Here is a 17,940-nt window from a genome sequence, read left to right as displayed (position 1 = left end):
CAGCTCTTCCCCTCCCCCCACTGCATCCCAAAACCAGTCCAACCTGTCTCTGCCTCCCTAACCTGTTCTTCCTCTCACCCATCCCTTCCTCCCACCCCAAGCCGCACCTCCATCTCCTACCCACTAACCTCACCCCGCCTCCTTGACCTGTCCGTCTTCCCTGGAATGAAATATCCCCTCCCTATCTCTCCACCTATCTTCTTTTCTCTCCATCTTCGGTCCGCCTCCCCCTCTCTCCCTATTTATTCCAGAACTCTCACCCCATCCCCCTCTCTGATGAAGGGTCGAGGCCCGAAACGTCAGCTTTTGTGCTCCTGAGATGCTGCTTGGCCTGCTGTGTTCATCCAGTTCCACACTTTATTATAGAGGTATTCAGCAAGTCAGTTGGCATTGGAGAGAGAGAATCAGAGTTATTATCCCAGTCCTGTGACCTTTCGTCAGTTATTTTGTTTATGTGCTACACACTGTTTTAGTAGTGTCACTCTATAAATGAAAGCTGATGAAGGATTTTTTTTGTTGTTTTGGTTTGCAAACCGACACAGGAATCACTTCGCTAAAGTACAGCTGCAACCAATCTCGAGCAAAGAATTGGAACAGAAATGGCAGCAGAAAACCTTCTTACCCCCTTCTAGCTTACGCTTTATTCCCAAGAGAAATGGATTGCGACCAATAGTGAGGATGCGGAACACGGTCGCACCACCGTTCTCCAGGAAAGTGAGCAGTTTCCGGAAGGTTAGTAATAATTTTGTGCGGACCACACTGCAGACAAACCTAGAATACCTCTGCCCTGACAACATTCGCTCTTGGCTTTGTGACACTTTTAATTCCCTTGGAATCAGATGGTTTTGGGTTCAAATCCCACACCAGAGGACAGATCTGAAGCTGGGGCTTTGGTGCAGGACCGAGGGGGTGCTGCGCTGCTGGAGGTGCTGGCGCTTGGCCGAGCTCCTGCTTGTCCTCTCTGCGCAGTGTTGGAGATCTTATTTGTAAGAAGGGAGGGATGTTCTTGCCAGTGTGCTGACCATTGTTTATCCCTTGAGGAAAGTCACTGGAGCAGGGTCAAGAGTCATGGACTACATCAAAGACTCTGTCATGCGCCAATCTGCTCATTCATTTCCTGTGTTAACATGGTGACCACATTTCAGAAGCACTTTTAGGCTGAAAAGCACTTCAGGATGTGCCCCATCGGCTGGCGTGAGCTGAAGCCACCCCTCTTGAGACCTGCTTTCAGCTCAGTGACAGCTAAGTGCCTTTTTGTCAAATCCTTTGATGATCGCCAACTTTAGATACATGTAAGTCGTCATTGGACAAGCATATGGACATACATGGAATAGTGTAGGTTAGATGGGCTCAGATTGGTATGACGTCGGCACAACATCGAGGGCCGAAGGGCCTGTACGGTGCTGTAATATTCTATGTTCTATGTTCTATCTCTTTGTGCATTTCCTTTGCAGCTCCCTCTGCCTCGTTGCCCTGCATAAATTCCCCTGAATCTAGGCTCAAAGCCAACTGACTCTCCTGTTCCGGCCCTACTGATATCGGAGCAGAGCTGGGGAATTGAGTGGCGTGGAGCGGTAGGGTCAGGCCTGGGGCTGGTTAAGCCAGGCTGTCTCTGGTGTTTGTCCCTATTGAAATAATGTGATCTGGGCTGTCATACTGATAGAACAGGTCATTTATCGCTATTGCCCTATCAGGAAGGAGTGTTTGGGCCCCGGCCTGTGGGAAGGGAGAGGGTAAAAGGACAGTTATTGCCTCCTTGAGCAGGTTGGATTGACTGGAACTATTGGCTCTCCCTCTGTGTGTCCCTGACCCCTGGCCCAGGGAAGGGCATTGCCAACATCCTCCTCATTGGGCCTCCAGCCAGTAGTTGCAGAGCTCCTGGCACAGTCTGCAATGTCAGTCTCTCTGGAGGCCCAGTCATCATGATCTTCCCCTGCAAATCAAGTCCAAAAATGGACAGCAGCTTCGACTCTTGTTAACTGAGAAGGATTATGGAGTGCTCTGGTCAAATGAGGCCACTCGCAGGCTCTCCTTGACGTTCTGCCCCTGCTACCTGACAGCAGGCAGGCTGTGATACTCACCAGCAGTTCCACCTCAGACCCACTCCTTATACAAACCGAGCAGCCTGTGCCCTCACACTTTTGCTCTCAGTAACACTCCAGCTCTTCCCCATGAAGCTTCCTGCTGGGGTGAAGCTAACCTACAGGATGTACAGTTCAACCTGTGCCTGCCTCCTGTCCACAACTAAGCTCTGGCATCAAACTATTGCTGGCTGGGCCAACATTTATTGCCCATCCCCTGTTGCCCTTGAGAAGGTAGACCCAGGGGTGCGTCCCAGGTGAGCCAGTGACGGTGAAGGAGTGGTACTCTGTAGGATGTGGAGTTATGACTCCTCCTTTGATGCATTCAACAGTTTTTAAAAATTTAAATCTTTGAAACAGATCCAACGCTCAGGCTCCCAGATGAAGATCCTGTTTGGTGTGCTCAATTATGAATGTCAACAGAATCCAGCCCTAATGGGCTCTTCAGTCTTCGGCCTTGACGCTATATACAAGGCATGGAGGGAATTTGTGTTGCAGAGCTCGAAAGCTGGAAAACTGAGAGGGAATCGTCCTTATTACTTTGTGAAAGTGAGTTTAAGATCCTAATTCAGATTAAATGGTGTTTATTTTGTTATTTTGTTCTAATTGCCGGCAGTGAGGTGACATCTTGGTGGGGATTGACTTAGTGCACTGTACTCCGTGTACAGCATGTGAATTTCTGAAGTATTTTTATTTGTTAACCTGATTCTGTTGATGAGAAGAACATCCTGATGCTTCCCTTGGTCGTTACAACCCTTGGACTTTCAGGTAATTTGCTCACTGAATGAAGAGCTGGTGCAGTCTCTCAAAATTGACACTGTTCCTTCTGCAGTTGAGCCACGCTCAACAGAAACGTCCTGGGTTCAATCCCCGACCTGTGCCAAGATCGGGCATCAATACAGGCACTGCAGTTTGTCACTGAGGGGGTGGTCAATAAGGGCACCTTATTGTGGTGCATTAGAGCAGAATCAGACTTGGCAGTTATCTTTTCCTGGGTGACAATCTGGTCTCTTGTTTCGTATGCGGAAGAGATACTGGAATCTGAATCAGACCTGTGACAGTTACAGGAGGGAACTGGAGGAAAACGCAACATCTGTATCTGCCTTTTAACTGCACAATTCATTTGATCTCACAGTTATTTAAGTCCTTTTGACACGGTGGCTCAGTGGTTAGCACTGCTCCCTCACAGCGCCAGGGACCTGGGTTTGATTCCACCCTTGGGCGACTTTGTGTGGAGTTTGTATATTCTCCCAGTGTCCATGTGGGTTTCCTCCGGATGCTCTGGTTTCCTCCCACAGTCCAAACATGTGCAGGGTAGGTGGATTGGCCGTGCTAAATTGTCCAGGGATGTGCAGGCTAGGTGGATTAGCCATGGTAAATATAGGGTTACAATGATAGGCAGTTTCAAAACTATCTAAGAAACAGTTGAGCACATGGACTACCATTAAACAGATCTCTTTAGAAGAGCCAACAACCTGAATCTTCCTTAAGAACAGCCTCCTGTTGCCCTTAACATAGCAGAATGTTCAACGTGCTTTGCAAGCCATTATCAAAGCAGATTTGGCAGGAAGTAGCAGGGTGATGACCAAAAGCTTTGTCAAAGAGGTAGGTTTTAAGGAGGAGAGAGAGGGTGAGAGAGTTTGGAAGAAATTCAAGAGATTAGAGCCTGGTTAGCCAAAGTTTTGGCCAGCGACAGTGGAACCATGAAATTCAGAGTTGAGCAAGAGGCCAGAGTTGGAGGAGTGCAAATACCTCTGAGGGTTGGAGGACTGGAGGAGATAGCAGTGGAAGGGAGTGGGGCATGTGGAGGAACCGCAGAACGATTTATAAACAGAATTGAGCCTGACTGGGAGCCGAGCACAGCAAGCGACGAATGAATCTTTGATGCTGCAAATCAGCCCTACAGAGACGGAATCTTCGGTGAACTCAGATTTATTATTAGATGGGAATCTGGCCAGAAGTGCATTGGAATAGTCATGTTCAGGTGAAACAATGACACCGTTCAGAGTTTCAACAGTAGATGAGCTGAGACAAGAGTAGAAAGCAAGTATTAGAGCCTGTATTCATTTATAAATCTGACCAGTTTTAAGTGTTTCCAAGGACACTTGAAAAATATCCAACCTAAAATCAAATCCATCCATTTTTCTGGTGTTGCTGGTGAGCACCTTAAAAAATGGTGATTGTTGACTTACTTATCACGAATTTAACTAATTTTAGGCGTCCTTATGACCTAAGTAGCATTTGTCAGTTAGTGGTAATACTTTTTAAAAATCATTTTTAAAATGTTTCTATCCATCCAGAAGGTGTAGGAATGCTTTCCTAAGCTCATCAGTCTCCATTCTGTCCTCTTGGAGCAGTAAGGACTGCAGATGCTAGAAGCTAGAAACATTGACTTTCCTGCTGCTTGGATGCTGTCTGCCCTGCTCGCTTTTCCAGCTCCACATTTATTGACTCTATTCTGTTTGCCCCCTCTTCCCCCTTTAAGAATTATTGTCTTTGTATAACAACTTGTAAACTCTCCTAGAATGCTCAAGAGCTCCTCACAATCAATTAGTTTCCAAGCGCAGTCCATTGCTGTGCAGGAAAATACACCCGATATTTTGAAGCCTCATTGAGATTAATGACCAGTTCGCCTGCTTTCCTTTGTGGCAGAAAATAGGAGAATTCTCAGCTGTTCATCAAGAGTATCACAAGATCCTTAACAACCTTTGCAGCACAGGAATGACAATAACAACAGGATTAATATCTTTCTGAAGAACTTATAGAAACATGGAATCATACACATACATAGCTCAAGACACCAGCGTTTTCATATTTTAGATGAGTTAATATTTAAGCCATTGAAAATGTCTATAAATGTGAAATTTCTCATTTGAAAAATTAAAATTCCTTAACAAATATTGAGGTCAGAAAGGATGCATGTACTTTAAACTTTCAAGTATTGGCAGACCATGACGTTATAGAAGTTGTACTCAATATTCATGCATATCACATTTCCAAAGGTGTGAAGAGTCCCAAAACCAAAGTGGGAGGATGACATTAAACTGTGATCTCACTGAGGGATGGAGCAGGCTCAGTAGATATTCCTGTCCTCTACCCTAAATTCCAGGTTGCCACTTGCTTCATCTCTTGACATTGGCTCCTCTGATCTTGGAGGACCCCCACACCCATAGCTCCAGCAAGAAGCACAATTTGCTCATTGGTAGAAGCCTCAGTTTGTCTGAACGTCTGTGAGTTCTCTGAAACGCACAAGTCTGTGCAGTACCTGGGAAACCCCTACGGAACACTTGGCTTGCTGTGCAGGACATCTAAGCAGAGCTCTGGCTGAAGCACCCTTGATACTCTCTGTTGCTGTCATCTCCCACTCACAACTGTCCAAAATATCCCAGTTCCTCTAATCCTGCAGTTTTGTAAATTCTCAATGACAGTTGTTTGATCACTGGTGGTCAGGCCTTCAGTTATGTAGGCCTCAAAGATCTGAATACTCTTCCTTACATCTCTCTGCCTCCCTATCTCTCTCTCCTTCTATAAGGCACTTCGCAAAATCTATGTGCAAACCAATCTGTTATCTCCTTAAGTAGCTCGGTGTTATATTTTGTTTCATGACGCTCTTGTGAAATGTCTCAGGATGTTTCTGAACTTTAGGAGCTGTATAAATGTAATTTTATTGTGGCTGGTGGTTCTTGGCTTCGTCCTGGCTACGTTCTGCTTTTATCGCCTTTTTGGCTTTTTCTGAACCTATCAATCACAATAATCATTTCCAGAGTGCTTGCGGTATTGGGAACAAAACCTCTGCTTGAAGTTCTTCATCCCCCTGGTCCTCAGATATTTCAAGTTTCTTACCCCTTCGGCTTTCCCTCCTGAGGCCTAAGCTCACTGTTGGTTATTTACATTGTCTTTTCTTCTACTTCCAACCTCATGACGTTCCCATACAATATAGCTACCAGAAAACCAGTGGTGCCTCAAAACTGAATGGTGTTATGAACTTGCATGTATTTTAATTTTAGGTTTGTACAATTAAAATAAAAAAAAAACGTGTAACTCGCTAACTTTTAGTGAGGTGCTCCATTGGTGTTTTGTGGCTGTAAATTACCAGCTTTGCCTGCTGCTGTGTGTTATGCTCCAAGTGACCCTTGACCCCATCTGACCTGGCTTGACCCGATCTGCCCACATCCCACATTGTCTGACTGAAACCTGGAAATCTGCGAGTGACAGAATGACCTTTGTCCCAAGGGTGTGGTATTTAAGGTTCTGTGCCTGCAGACATCTCAATAGTGTGCTTTGTGGTAGTTCAATATAATGTCAAATTTTTTCTAAAATTATTTTTAGATGCACACTAGGAAAGCAGTGAAAAGAAGAAAGGATGAAATTCTGTTAATGTGCCACTGTGCATGCTGGAAACACATGCCAAAGCCTAAGAATTATTTTTGTAGGCCTGTTGTTTTAGAGTCAAACCTGGCAGTCGCTTTGTGCGTGGACGACAAATGAAATCATTGTCCATTTAATGTGTTTTGTTGATATGTGAAGGAAGAATATTGGACAGGGATTGAGGAAGATGCCCTGCTATCCTTTTGAATAATGCAAGAGTAACATAAATGCCCACCTAACCAACTGATATGATTGCAGGTGAGCATCTGCCTGAAAGACAGGCATAGCTGACAATGCAGGATTGACTCAGTGCTGCATTGAATTATCATGTGCCTTGAACCCATAACCTCAGCACGGTGCTGGCCAGGCTGGGTGGCCAGATGGAGGATTGCACAGGAGAGTCAAACATCAAACATTTCTTTTTGCAGGCAGACGTTACTGGTGCCTATGACACCATTCCTCATGCCAAATTAATGCAAGTGGTTTCAGGAATACTGAATCCCTCCATGCAAGACAGTTACTGCATCCGGCGTTACACCAAGGTTTGGGTGGATTCCAGTGGACAAATTCAAAAATCTTTCAAAAACCAGGTACCGACTCACTTCTGTGTGTTGGCATTAGTTGAGTGTCTGATGACTGCTTCAAAATAATTGGGATTATTGTTAAATTGCTTATCCTTGACTATGTTTCATGTTCTGTGTTTACGTGGTACCCAAAGCTAAAATGAATGTTGAAACTTAAAAAGATCACTTTTGTTTCTCAAAATCACGTTATTTGCCAGTTTCCTACGTAGTACTTGTGGAATTCACGAGAAATGTTACAGCAGCTAACCCAATGATATGTGAGACTTGATTTGATCGGAGTGGAGGGGTGGGAGGGTGAGGGGTGCCTATTTATAGGGCAGGTGAGTTTGGAATCATGCAGACAATCACAGCTCATAAGGTGGCTAGCACTGCTGCCTCACAGCATGAGGGTCCCAGGTTTGATGTCAGCCTCGGGCAACTGTCTGTTTGGAGTTTGCACATTCTCCCCATGTCTGTGTGGGTTTCTTCCAAGTGCTCCAGTTTCCCCCTACAGTCAAAAGATGTACAAGTTAATTGGATTAGCCTTGATAATGTGGGGTTATGGGGATAGGGCGAGGGTCTGGATGGGATTCTGTTTGGAGGGTTGATGCAGCTTCGATGGGCCAAATGGCTTCATTCTAAACTGTAAAGATTCTGTGATTCTATGAAATCTGTGCATATGTTCTTGTCTCAGTGAGTCGTTTAGTTTTCTCTAATTTACTCCCAAACTTCTGTTTAATACTTCTGACCCATTTAATAATGCTTTTTGCAAGTGGACATCTAATTGTCTTTTTAAAATAGTTCATATGAGCTCTTATTTTTAATTCATTCAAGGGATAAAGCTGTCACTGGCTATGTCAGCATTTATTGCCTATCCCTAATTGCCCAGAGGTTAGTTGAGAGTCAATCACATTGCAGTGGGTCTGGCCCCACATTTAGGTCAGACCAGGCAAGGATTGCAGTTACCTTCCCTAAAGGCTATGAGTGAACCAGACGGGATTTCCTGACAATCGACAAATCGTCATCAATAGACTGTTAATTCCAAATTTTAATTGGATTCAAATTCAACCATCTGCCCAGGTGAGATTCAAACATGCCCCGAGAGCATTTCCTGGATTTACAAACTATTGATAACGCCACTAGGCCATCGTCTCCCCTTATACTCAATGATAGTTTGTGACTAGGAATTTCATGATGTGAAGAGTTCTTTCATAATCTCATTTTAAATTTTTGTCTTTCTTAAATTTTTGCATATATTTGGATCATTACCTCAGCTCTAATGCCTAAACCTCTGATCTTTTTGTGTATCTGTGCCCCTGTATCTTTTTTAATGGTTTTGGCCTGTTTTCTGAAGTAAATTCCCATCTGTTCATGTTATCATATTTTCACAGCTGAGTTCACTAATCACAGAATTTTCACCCATTTGAAATATCTGATCTGTCGAATTGAATATTAATTCACTGTTCTGCCTGATGTCTTCCTGATTTGTAAATGTGCTGTTACCCTGCGTTAGTGTTTTATTCTGTTACCTACCTGCCTCACTAACACAGCTTTTATGCACTTTTTAAGGATTACTTAGCTCCTTTTCTCACCGTCACACGTTACTGTGTTCAGGTTTCCACAATGAAGGATCTGTTACCAAACATGAAGGAATTTGTGTCCCACCTACAGCAGGAAGCCTCTCTGCAAGACACTATCTTCGTTGAACAGGTGAGATATCAATGATGAAAGAGTCATACAGCACAGAAACACGCTTCAGTTCAACTCAACCATAATCCCAGACTAAACTAGTCCCACCTGCCTGTGCTTGGCCCATTTTCCTGCAAGCATTTCTTATTCATGTACTTCTCCAAATGGCTAGTCCTGATGAAGGGTGTAAATCTGAAATGTCGATTTTCCTGCTCCTCTAATGCTGCCTGACCTGTTGTGTTCCTGCAGCTCCACACTGTATCAACTTATCCAAATGGTAAGGTACACTCCTTGTTGTTGCCTTTCTTTTGCCTCAGCAGAAGGAGATTGTCTCAGACGAATGTTATGTTTCTTTCTTTGCTCTTTCAGTTTTGGAAACATTGACAAATGTATGCGTTATTTGATTGAGCTCAGAAGAGTTCATAGGCATGTCAAACCAGTCTTTCCTGTGAAACTGTGCTATACGTATAACTGTTTTCTCTTTCGCTGTTCTCACACCAAGTCACATACGAGTCAAACAAAGCATTTGCTCTTCTGTTTCTATCACAGGGTTTTTCTGGAGCAAGGCATAGTCTGAAGAGTGAGGAGTATTGCTCCATATAGAGCATGACTTCACCACTCTTAATATCTACCGTAGGTGTATGAGAGGAATTTCCAGGCTGATAATTTCCCTGTTTGACCGTGTTAGAAACACACTTTCTGTTGCCAGCCCGTCCTGGAGTGAGACTTGAGCTGGGAATTCCTGAATCAGTCACGGGAGCACTCTTACTGCATCACAAGACCTCCCAAAATATAATTAATGAGTGACTCTAAATTTCTATCCATCAATGTACTTTGGTCAGTCTAATCCATACCTAATCCTCCTTGCTGAGATCGTTGAAAGATGGACTGAAATGAGAATTTTGATGCAGTGGTGAGGTTTATAAATCCTTTATCAGATGTATTCTTGTGTTGTTTTCAGGGTCTGACATTGAATGAAAGCTCTGGGCAGGTGTTCGGTTATTTCAAGCAAATGATTGAGAACAGTACCATCAGAATTCGGAATAAGTAAGCAGCATTTTCTTGCAATTTTTCATCGAGAACTGATAAGCCACCTCCACAACCATTCGAGAAATGCAAGTCTATAGAAGGATGCATTTTCACTGAAGAATATTTTTCAGTCACCAGCAGGTGGGGTCTGTGTTCCGCTGCATTATTTGTCTCAAATGTGTGGCTTGCAAACGCCATATCAGAGATCGCACTGAGAAGTCCCCGTTCTCGAGTTTTATTAGTTATCAAAGTGCTTTGAGACTAATACATTGCAGCCTCAGAGCATTTTGTAGAACTCCAGCCATGAGAATTATATGCATGCTTTCACCTCATATCCATGCTGAGAAATCCTTACATATACTGTCTGCATGTAATGACTGCGCCATGACTGTGGACCAGTGCACCATTAGGGATGGGAATGAGCTGTTTGCACTGGAAATGCCACTTGTAGTTAGCTCCCAGTCAATGTGAAATGTTACCAGAGTGTGCACAAATATAGGCCAGAAGACACTAATCCTGGCAACATCTATGAATGAGGTGAGTTCAAATACAAATGACAGTCCATGTTTTGACTGGAACAAGAGAACTTTGGTTCTCATGAATGTTTAGACAATGTGCCACACAGATCACTACTGAAAGAGCCACGATGAAGGTAAGGTAAAGTCACCATAGTTTTACTAGACCACAGGGCTGCTGCCACAGCTAGTGGTGATTTAATCTACAGGTCACCACTCTCGGTAACCTGAGAGATTGAGAAGGACAGTGGTAATTTCAGCTGGTGCTGAAATATGAGCCCATGGTGTGGCATGACTTTGCATCACAAACTGGGTGACCAGCCAACTGAGCTAACTGAAGTCCACCCTCCCAGACCGGATCCTATTAGGACAAATTAAATTTGGATTTAATATATTTATTTGGGTCGTGTGCCAAAGTACAGTGAACAACTTTGTTTATGAGCAGTACAGGCAGATCGTAGCAAGCGAAGACATACAGATCTCAAGGTGCTTAGACAGAGTGAAGCACATAGGTTATACTGCACAGGAGGTGAGCGAAGCAAGATCGACAGTAACAAGATCAAAATAAAAACCGCAAGAACAGCAGAGGCTGTAAATCAGGAACAAAAACTGAAGTTGCAGGAAAAGCTCAGCAGGTCTGGCAGCATCTGGGAAGAAAAAATCAGAGTTAATGTTTCAGGTCCGGTGACCCTCCCTCAAGCTCTGGGAGATGTGATGGCCTAGTGGTATTATCACTGGACTGTTAAGCCAGAGATCCAGCCAATGTTCTGGGGACCTGGGTTTGAATCCCACCATAACAGTTGGTGGTATTTGAATTCAATAAATATCTAGAATTAAGAATCTAATGATGACCATCCATTGTCGATTGTTGGGAAAACCCATCTGGTTCACTAATGTCCTTTAGGGAAGGAAAGTGCCATCGTTACCTGGTCTGACCTACATGTGACTCCAGACCCACAGTAATGTGGTTGACTGTTAACTGCCCCCTGGGCCATTAGGAATGGGCAATAAATGCTGCCTGTCCAGTGACGCCTGCATCCCATGAATGAATTTTTAAAAAATTCTGATCATTATGCAGAGATTTTTGTTAAGAGAAACCTGTTTGTAATGCATTTACAAGAAAAGAATGCAATCTGATGTCTCTGTTTGCAGATACTATGCTCAGTGTTGTGGGATCCCTCAGGGCTCTCTTCTCTCCACTTTGCTGTGCAGCTTGTGTTATGGCGATATGGACAAGAAGCTCCTCAGTGGAATTCAGGAGGATGGGTAAGTGACATCAGTAATTATAAAGGTGCCAAGTTTAAAATGTTTCACATGTTGCTAATCACTTGCTGTGGAAAAAGCTGTTTTGTCTTCGGTTAAGGTTATGACTTTTCTTCCAGTGATTGGGCATGTTTCTTCCCTCCAGGTTGATGTTGCGGTTGGTTGATGACTTCTTGCTGGTTACTCCTCACTTAGCGCACGCCAAAAGCTTCCTAAGGTATATCAGATAGAGCAAGACATCCCTTTGATGGGAACTGTAATGCGGCTTCCCTGTTCAGCATTCTGTGCAGCACAAAGCCAGTGGTGGAACATCATGTCCACCATTTCATCACGGTGTCTTCGACAGAACTCGTCATTCAATATAGTTTTTAAAAGTTTCACCCTTGTTTCCAAAGCCTTCCGTGGCCTCCCCTGTTTCTGTGACTTCCTGCAATCTGATAGCACCCCAGGATCTTCATGTCTCTCCAACCTCTTAATCTTCTCTGATATCTGTTCCTCCACTGATTGCGGTCGTAGCTTCAGTTACCAAGGTCTGGAAAGCCTGCTGTCTGTCTGTCTCCTCCTCTGTTCCTTTTAAGTCACCCTGTAAAACCTACCTTCCTGACCAAACTCTTGCTTAGTGGTCCTTGTGCATGTCCCGACGTGGTTGTGTCAAATTATCCCTGTCGGAGTGTTTAAACATAGAAATGTTAAAATAGGACCGTGAGTGGGCAATTCAGCCCTTCAAGCCTGCTACTCCATTCATTATGATCATGGCTGATCCATCTCATTAGCATGTTCTGACGTTTCCCTGATATCCTTTGATCCTTTTAGCTCCAAGTACTGTGCCCAACTCCTCCTTGAAATCACATAATGTTTTGACCTTGATTGCTTTCTGTGACTGAGAATTCCACAGGCTCACCACTCTCTGGGTGAAGAAGTTTCCCCTTGTCTCAATCCTAAGTAGTTTACCCCATATCCTTAGACTGTGACCCACTGGTTCTGGACTTGCTTGCCATTGGGAACGTTCTTCCTACATCTACCCTGTGTGGTCCTGTTAGAATTTTTAAAGTTTTTGTGAAATTCCCCTTATTCCACTGAACTCCATATATAATTCTAACCAATTTAACTTCTCCCTGTACATCAGCTCTGTCATCCCAGGAATGAGTCTTTGATGCAAGGACATCTTTCCTCAAATAAGGAGAGCAAAGTTGCAGCCAATATTTCAGGTGTGGTCTCACCAAGGCTCTGTACAATTGCAGGAAGAAATCCTTTTAGCCACTTCAAAGAAGTACTATAAATATGAGCTTTTGTTGGTGAAAGGGTTTAAGCTTTCCTTCAGGGAATGGATTATAAATATCAGTTTACATTGACTCATTAGTGTTCCACTGCACCAGAGAATTTCATCCCATTTTGTGGGTTTCACAGATCTAAAGGAGGGAAAAATGCTTCTATTGCGTACTGCTTTTCACGATCACTTAATGTCTTGTGGTATTTTACAGCCAATGAAGTACCTTTTGAAATGTTTTAATTTAAGAAAGTTGGGGCTAGTTTGCGCACAGCAAGCTCCCACAAACAACTATGTGTGTGGCCGTTTAATCTGATTTTAATGTTGCGTTGAGCAATGAATGTTGGCCAGAGGATAATCTCATGCTCTTCTTAGAACTAGCGGTGTGGGATCTCCTACATCCACCCGACAGGGCAGACAGGACCTGAGCCTACAGACAACACCTCTGACAGCACAGCAATAGTGCCAGCCTTGATCTCCTGGAGTAAGATTTGAATCTGAAACTTTGCACATCAGGGGCATGAGAGCCACCAGCTGAGGCTAATAGAGAATGTACAGTATTGCTTTCTGTTGCTGTGAGCTAGTGCTTTGGAGAGCTCACACTGAACAAGTATTTATTTCTGTTTCTTAACGGTCCAGAATACTGGCTGCAGGGATCCCAGAGTACGGCTGTTTCATCAACCCCCATAAAACAGTGGTCAACTTTGTTCTTGATGAGAACCTTCCGGGCTGCAGCAAAACCACGTCATTGCCGGAACATTCTCTCTTTCCTTGGTGTGGTCTACTCTTTGATACTCAGACGCTTGAAGTCTATGGTGACTATTCCAGGTAGGAGCTGTCTCTTCTCATGTATGACTGGTCTCACGAGCACAGTTCCTTGAGCAAAAGTTAACACGCTGTCATACAGTTGGGAGCAGGTACTGAGCAGTGACCCAGAAAAGGAGGGGATCGAAGACTTTTGAAGCAACTTCTTGTTGGCAGTTACTAAACGTGAACTAAAGAGCAACTGACAGTTCCTCTAAGATAATAAAATGTGAGGCTGGATGAACACAGCAGACCAAGCAGCATCTCAGGAGCACAAAAGCTGACGTTTCGGGCCTAGACCCTTCATCAGAGAGGGGGAAGGGGAGAGCGTACTGGAATAAATAGGGAGAGAGGGGGAGGCGGACCAAAGATGGAGAGAAAAGAAGATAGGTGGAGAGGAGAGTATAGCTGGGGAGGTAGAGACGGTGTAGGCCAGTCCAGGGAAGACGGACAGGTCAAGGAGGTGGGATGAGATTAGTACGTAGGAAATAGAGGTGCGGCTTGGGGTGGGAGGAAGGGATGGGTGAGAGGAAGAACAGTTTAGGGAGGCAGAGACAGGCTGGGCTGGTTTTGGGACGCAGTGGGGGTGAGGAAGAGCTGGGCTGGTTGTGTGATGAAGTGGGGGGAGGGGACGAACTGGGCTGGTTTAGGGATGCAGTGGGCGAAGGGGAGATTTTGAAGATGATACCATTGGGCTGCAGGGTTCCCAAGCGGAATATGAGTTGCTGTTCCTGCAACCTTCGGGTGGCATCATTGTGGCACTGCAGGAGGCCCATGATGGACATGTCATCTAAAGAATGGGAGGGGGAGTAGAAATGGTTTGCGACTGGGAGGTGCAGTTGTTTATTGCGAACTGAGCGGAGGTGTTCTGCAAAGCGGTCCCCAAGCCTCCGCTTGGTTTTCCCCATGTAGAGGAAGCCACACCGGGTACAATGGATACAGTATACCACATTGGCAGATGTGCAGGTGAACCTCTGCTTAATGTGGAAAGTCATCTTGGGGCCTGGGATGGGGGTGTGGGAGGAGGTGTGGTGGCAAGTGTAGCACTTCCTGCGGTTGCGGGGAAGGTGCCGGGTGTGGTGGGGATGGAGGGCAGTGTGGAGCGAACAAGGGAATCACGGAGAGAGTGGTCTCTCCGGAAAGCAGACAAGGGTGGGGATGGAAAAATGTCTTGGGTGGTGGGGTCAGATTGTAGATGGCGGAAGTGTCGGAGGGTGATGCATTGTATCCGGAGGTTGGTGGGGTGGAGTGTGAGAACGAGGCGGATCCTCTTTGGGCGGTTGTGGCGGGGGCGGGGTGTGAGGTACCAATGTGGTATACTGCATCCATTGTACCCGGTGTGGCTACCTCTACATTGGGGAAACCAAGCGGAGGCTTGGGGACCGCTTTGCAGAACACATCTGCTCGGTTCACAGTAAACAACTGCACCTCCCAGTCGCGAACCATTTCAACTCTGCCTCCCATTCTTAAGATGACATGTTCATCATGGGCCTCCTGCAGTGCCACAATGATGCCACCCGAAGGTTGCAGGAACAGCAACTCATATTCCGCTTGGGAACCCTGCAGCCCAATGGCATCAATGTGGACTTCACCAGCTTCAAAATCTCCCCTTCCCCCACTGTATCCCAAAACCAGCCCAGTTCTTCCCCTCCCCCCACTGCATCACAAAACCAGCCCAGCCTGTCTCTGCCTCCCTAACCTGTTCTTCCTCTCACCCATCCCTTCCTCCCACCCCAAGCCGCACCTCCATTTCCGGCCTACTAACCTCATCCCACCTCCTTGACCTGTCCGTCTTCCCTGGACTGACCTATCCCCTCCCTACCTCCCCACCTATACTCTCCTCTCCACCTATCTTCTTTTCTCTCCATCTTCGGTCCGCCTCCCCCTCTCTCCCTATTTATTCCAGAACCCTCACCCCATCCCCCTCTCTGATGAAGGGTCTAGGCCTGAAACGTCAGCTTTTGTGCTCCTGAGATGCTGCTTGGCCTGCTGTGTTCATCCAGCTTCACACTTTATTATCTCCAGCATCTGCAGTTCCCATTATTTCTGACTGTTCCTCTAAGTTGGGAAGTGAGATTGAGAATGTAATTTTAATGGGGGAAAGCAATTGTTTTATGCCTGAACAGCAGTTTCTTTACCTGCACATTTGATAGTTGAAGAACTGAGGCACTTTCTGTTGTCAGCCAGTTGCTTTTTTTACAAGTTGGTTTGACAGATTAAATTTTAATTCAGAGTATGTATAAATAACAGTGTAAATTGGCAACAAGGTGTGGAATTGGCGCATACATTTATATGCTGGATTCATCTTTAAAATACATGGTTTTGTATCTTTTATTTTTCCACAATATTTCTCCAATTAAGAAGCTCCAGTTAAAATCCCAATGGATACTTATAATGAGTCAATATTCAGCTCTCTCATTACCTTTCTCAGTGTTTCAGAACTGTGTATCAATAACTGGTCCTGTCGTCTTAATACATAGCGACATCTCCATGTACAATTGTAATCAGCATTCGTAATCTCTCCCATGCCATGAATGTAAGAAGGAAGATATGAATTAGGAGCTGTGTTTAGCCATGCAGCCCTTTGAGCTTGCTATACCATTCACCAAGATCATAGTTGATCTGATTATTCCACATTGCTGCCCCTGTGATAACCTATCACATCCTTTCTCATCAAGAATCCATCTACCTCTCCCATCAACAAATGAAGAAAATCAAACATTCCTGCTTACACTGCCTTTTGAGAAAGAGCGTTCCACATACTCCTGAACCTCTGTGAGGCAACCTTTCTCCTCCTCTCTATGTTGAACAGGTAGCCTCCAGTATTTAAGCAGTGACCCTGAATCCTAGATTCTCCTACAAGAAGAAACATTCACCTTGTTAAGACTCCTCAGGGTCGGTGTAAGTTTGAACCAAGTTGCCTCTTTCTCAGCTCCAGTACTGTTCAAATCAGGAGGCGCAACATTGCAACATTTCGATACTGACATAACAGGCCAGTACATATAAGAGGATTCCAGAAAGGATGTTTGTGTCTCCCACTGTTGGTTATGATTCTTAATCAGTTGAAAAACAGCTTGCTGACAACTATATAAAACAATCTATCTCTCCAAACTATCCTTCTGTAATGTCAAGAGGCAGATTTATCTATTTTCCCTGTAAGCTTATTTAACTATTGGGTTGTTGCCTAATGTTTTGTCATTAGTGAAGGTGGTGCCTCAATTATAACCTCAGGTCAAAGCAGATACTTCTGATTTGCGAGTAGATTCATCGATTTTTTTTTAACTCAGGTTCAATCCCTGCTGGGAGCATTGTTGTACCCAAAAAAAACGCAAGATAACAATTTTCATCCTCCTATTACTAAAATTGCCTGAGATGCATGTTCTGAATGCTCCTGTCCTTCGCCCACTGGAATACCTAACTCAGCACTCTTTGGCTAAAAGTTACAAGAAGCTTCCTGCCAATTTGGGAAGGTTCTGACTTGCCTAGTCCTATACTGTGTCATGCTGCCGTCTTGCTGCTGTCCGGGGTATGTAGTGTTGTCTCGCCTTGTATCCCTGCTTCCTTTCTGAAAGCACTTCTAATTAAGTGAGGCTTTAGAGAAGCGATTTCCCACAAACTTCAAAGCATATTTTCTTTGACATTAAATAAACATTTAAAGTTCATAAGAACTGGCAGCTTTCTTTTCACATCATACATTTGTGTGGTCTCACTTCTTTGTGTTATCAATATGCGTTTAATGTTTAGCCTAGAGAGAGGACTGAATGATCCTTGAAACTTAATAGGACATCTAAGTGTAAATAACGATTACTTTGTTGACTATTCCTGTGTTCAGAGTGCTGGTAATGATTTCCCTTATCTCTGTGCTAGGACTTTGGTTAAAAGGCTCTATGCTGATTTAAGCTTGATTTCTTTTTTAGTTTTGTTTTGTTTATTCATTCATTCACAGGATAAGGGCGCCACTGACCAGGCAGCGTTTATTGCCCATCCCTAATTGTCAGAGGACGGTTAAGAGTCAACCACATTGCTGTGGGTCTGGAGTCACATGGAGGCCAGACCTGGTAAGGATGGCAGTTTCCTTCCCTAAAGGACATTAGTGAACCAGATGGGTTTTCCCAACAATCGACAATGGATTCACAGTCATCATTAGATTCTTAATTCTAGATATTTATTGAATTCAAATTTCACCATATGCCGTGGCAGGGTTTGAACCCAGGTCCCCAGATCATTATCTTTGTCTCTGGATTAACAGTCCAGCAACCACTAGGCTATCAACTACCCTGAGGTCTGATATAAAAATCCCCTTTCTGCAAAGCTAATTATGGCCGTATCTCAGGGGTGAAAACTACTAGCTTGTTCAAGAG

At 44.5% G+C, this 17,940-nt stretch overlaps 1 protein-coding gene across 1 annotated transcript in view; it reads left to right on the top strand.

Moving 5' to 3' along the window:
• Positions 1 to 17,940, top strand: part of tert (telomerase reverse transcriptase) — a 65,846-nt gene that overhangs the window by 10,124 nt on the left and 37,782 nt on the right. Inside the window, exons 4-11 of the mRNA XM_059652508.1 lie at positions 543 to 732; positions 2,442 to 2,630; positions 6,878 to 7,039; positions 8,627 to 8,722; positions 9,663 to 9,748; positions 11,398 to 11,511; positions 11,654 to 11,725; positions 13,415 to 13,603. Of these exons, the coding sequence (XP_059508491.1) occupies positions 543 to 732; positions 2,442 to 2,630; positions 6,878 to 7,039; positions 8,627 to 8,722; positions 9,663 to 9,748; positions 11,398 to 11,511; positions 11,654 to 11,725; positions 13,415 to 13,603 (1,098 nt within the window). The remainder of the gene's footprint in view (positions 1 to 542; positions 733 to 2,441; positions 2,631 to 6,877; positions 7,040 to 8,626; positions 8,723 to 9,662; positions 9,749 to 11,397; positions 11,512 to 11,653; positions 11,726 to 13,414; positions 13,604 to 17,940) is intronic.

Source organism: Stegostoma tigrinum, chromosome 2 (assembly GCF_030684315.1).
Source record: "Stegostoma tigrinum isolate sSteTig4 chromosome 2, sSteTig4.hap1, whole genome shotgun sequence".
In the NCBI taxonomy this organism is placed as follows: Eukaryota; Metazoa; Chordata; class Chondrichthyes; order Orectolobiformes; family Stegostomatidae; genus Stegostoma; species Stegostoma tigrinum.
This window is presented reverse-complemented; position numbering and strand designations above follow the sequence as displayed.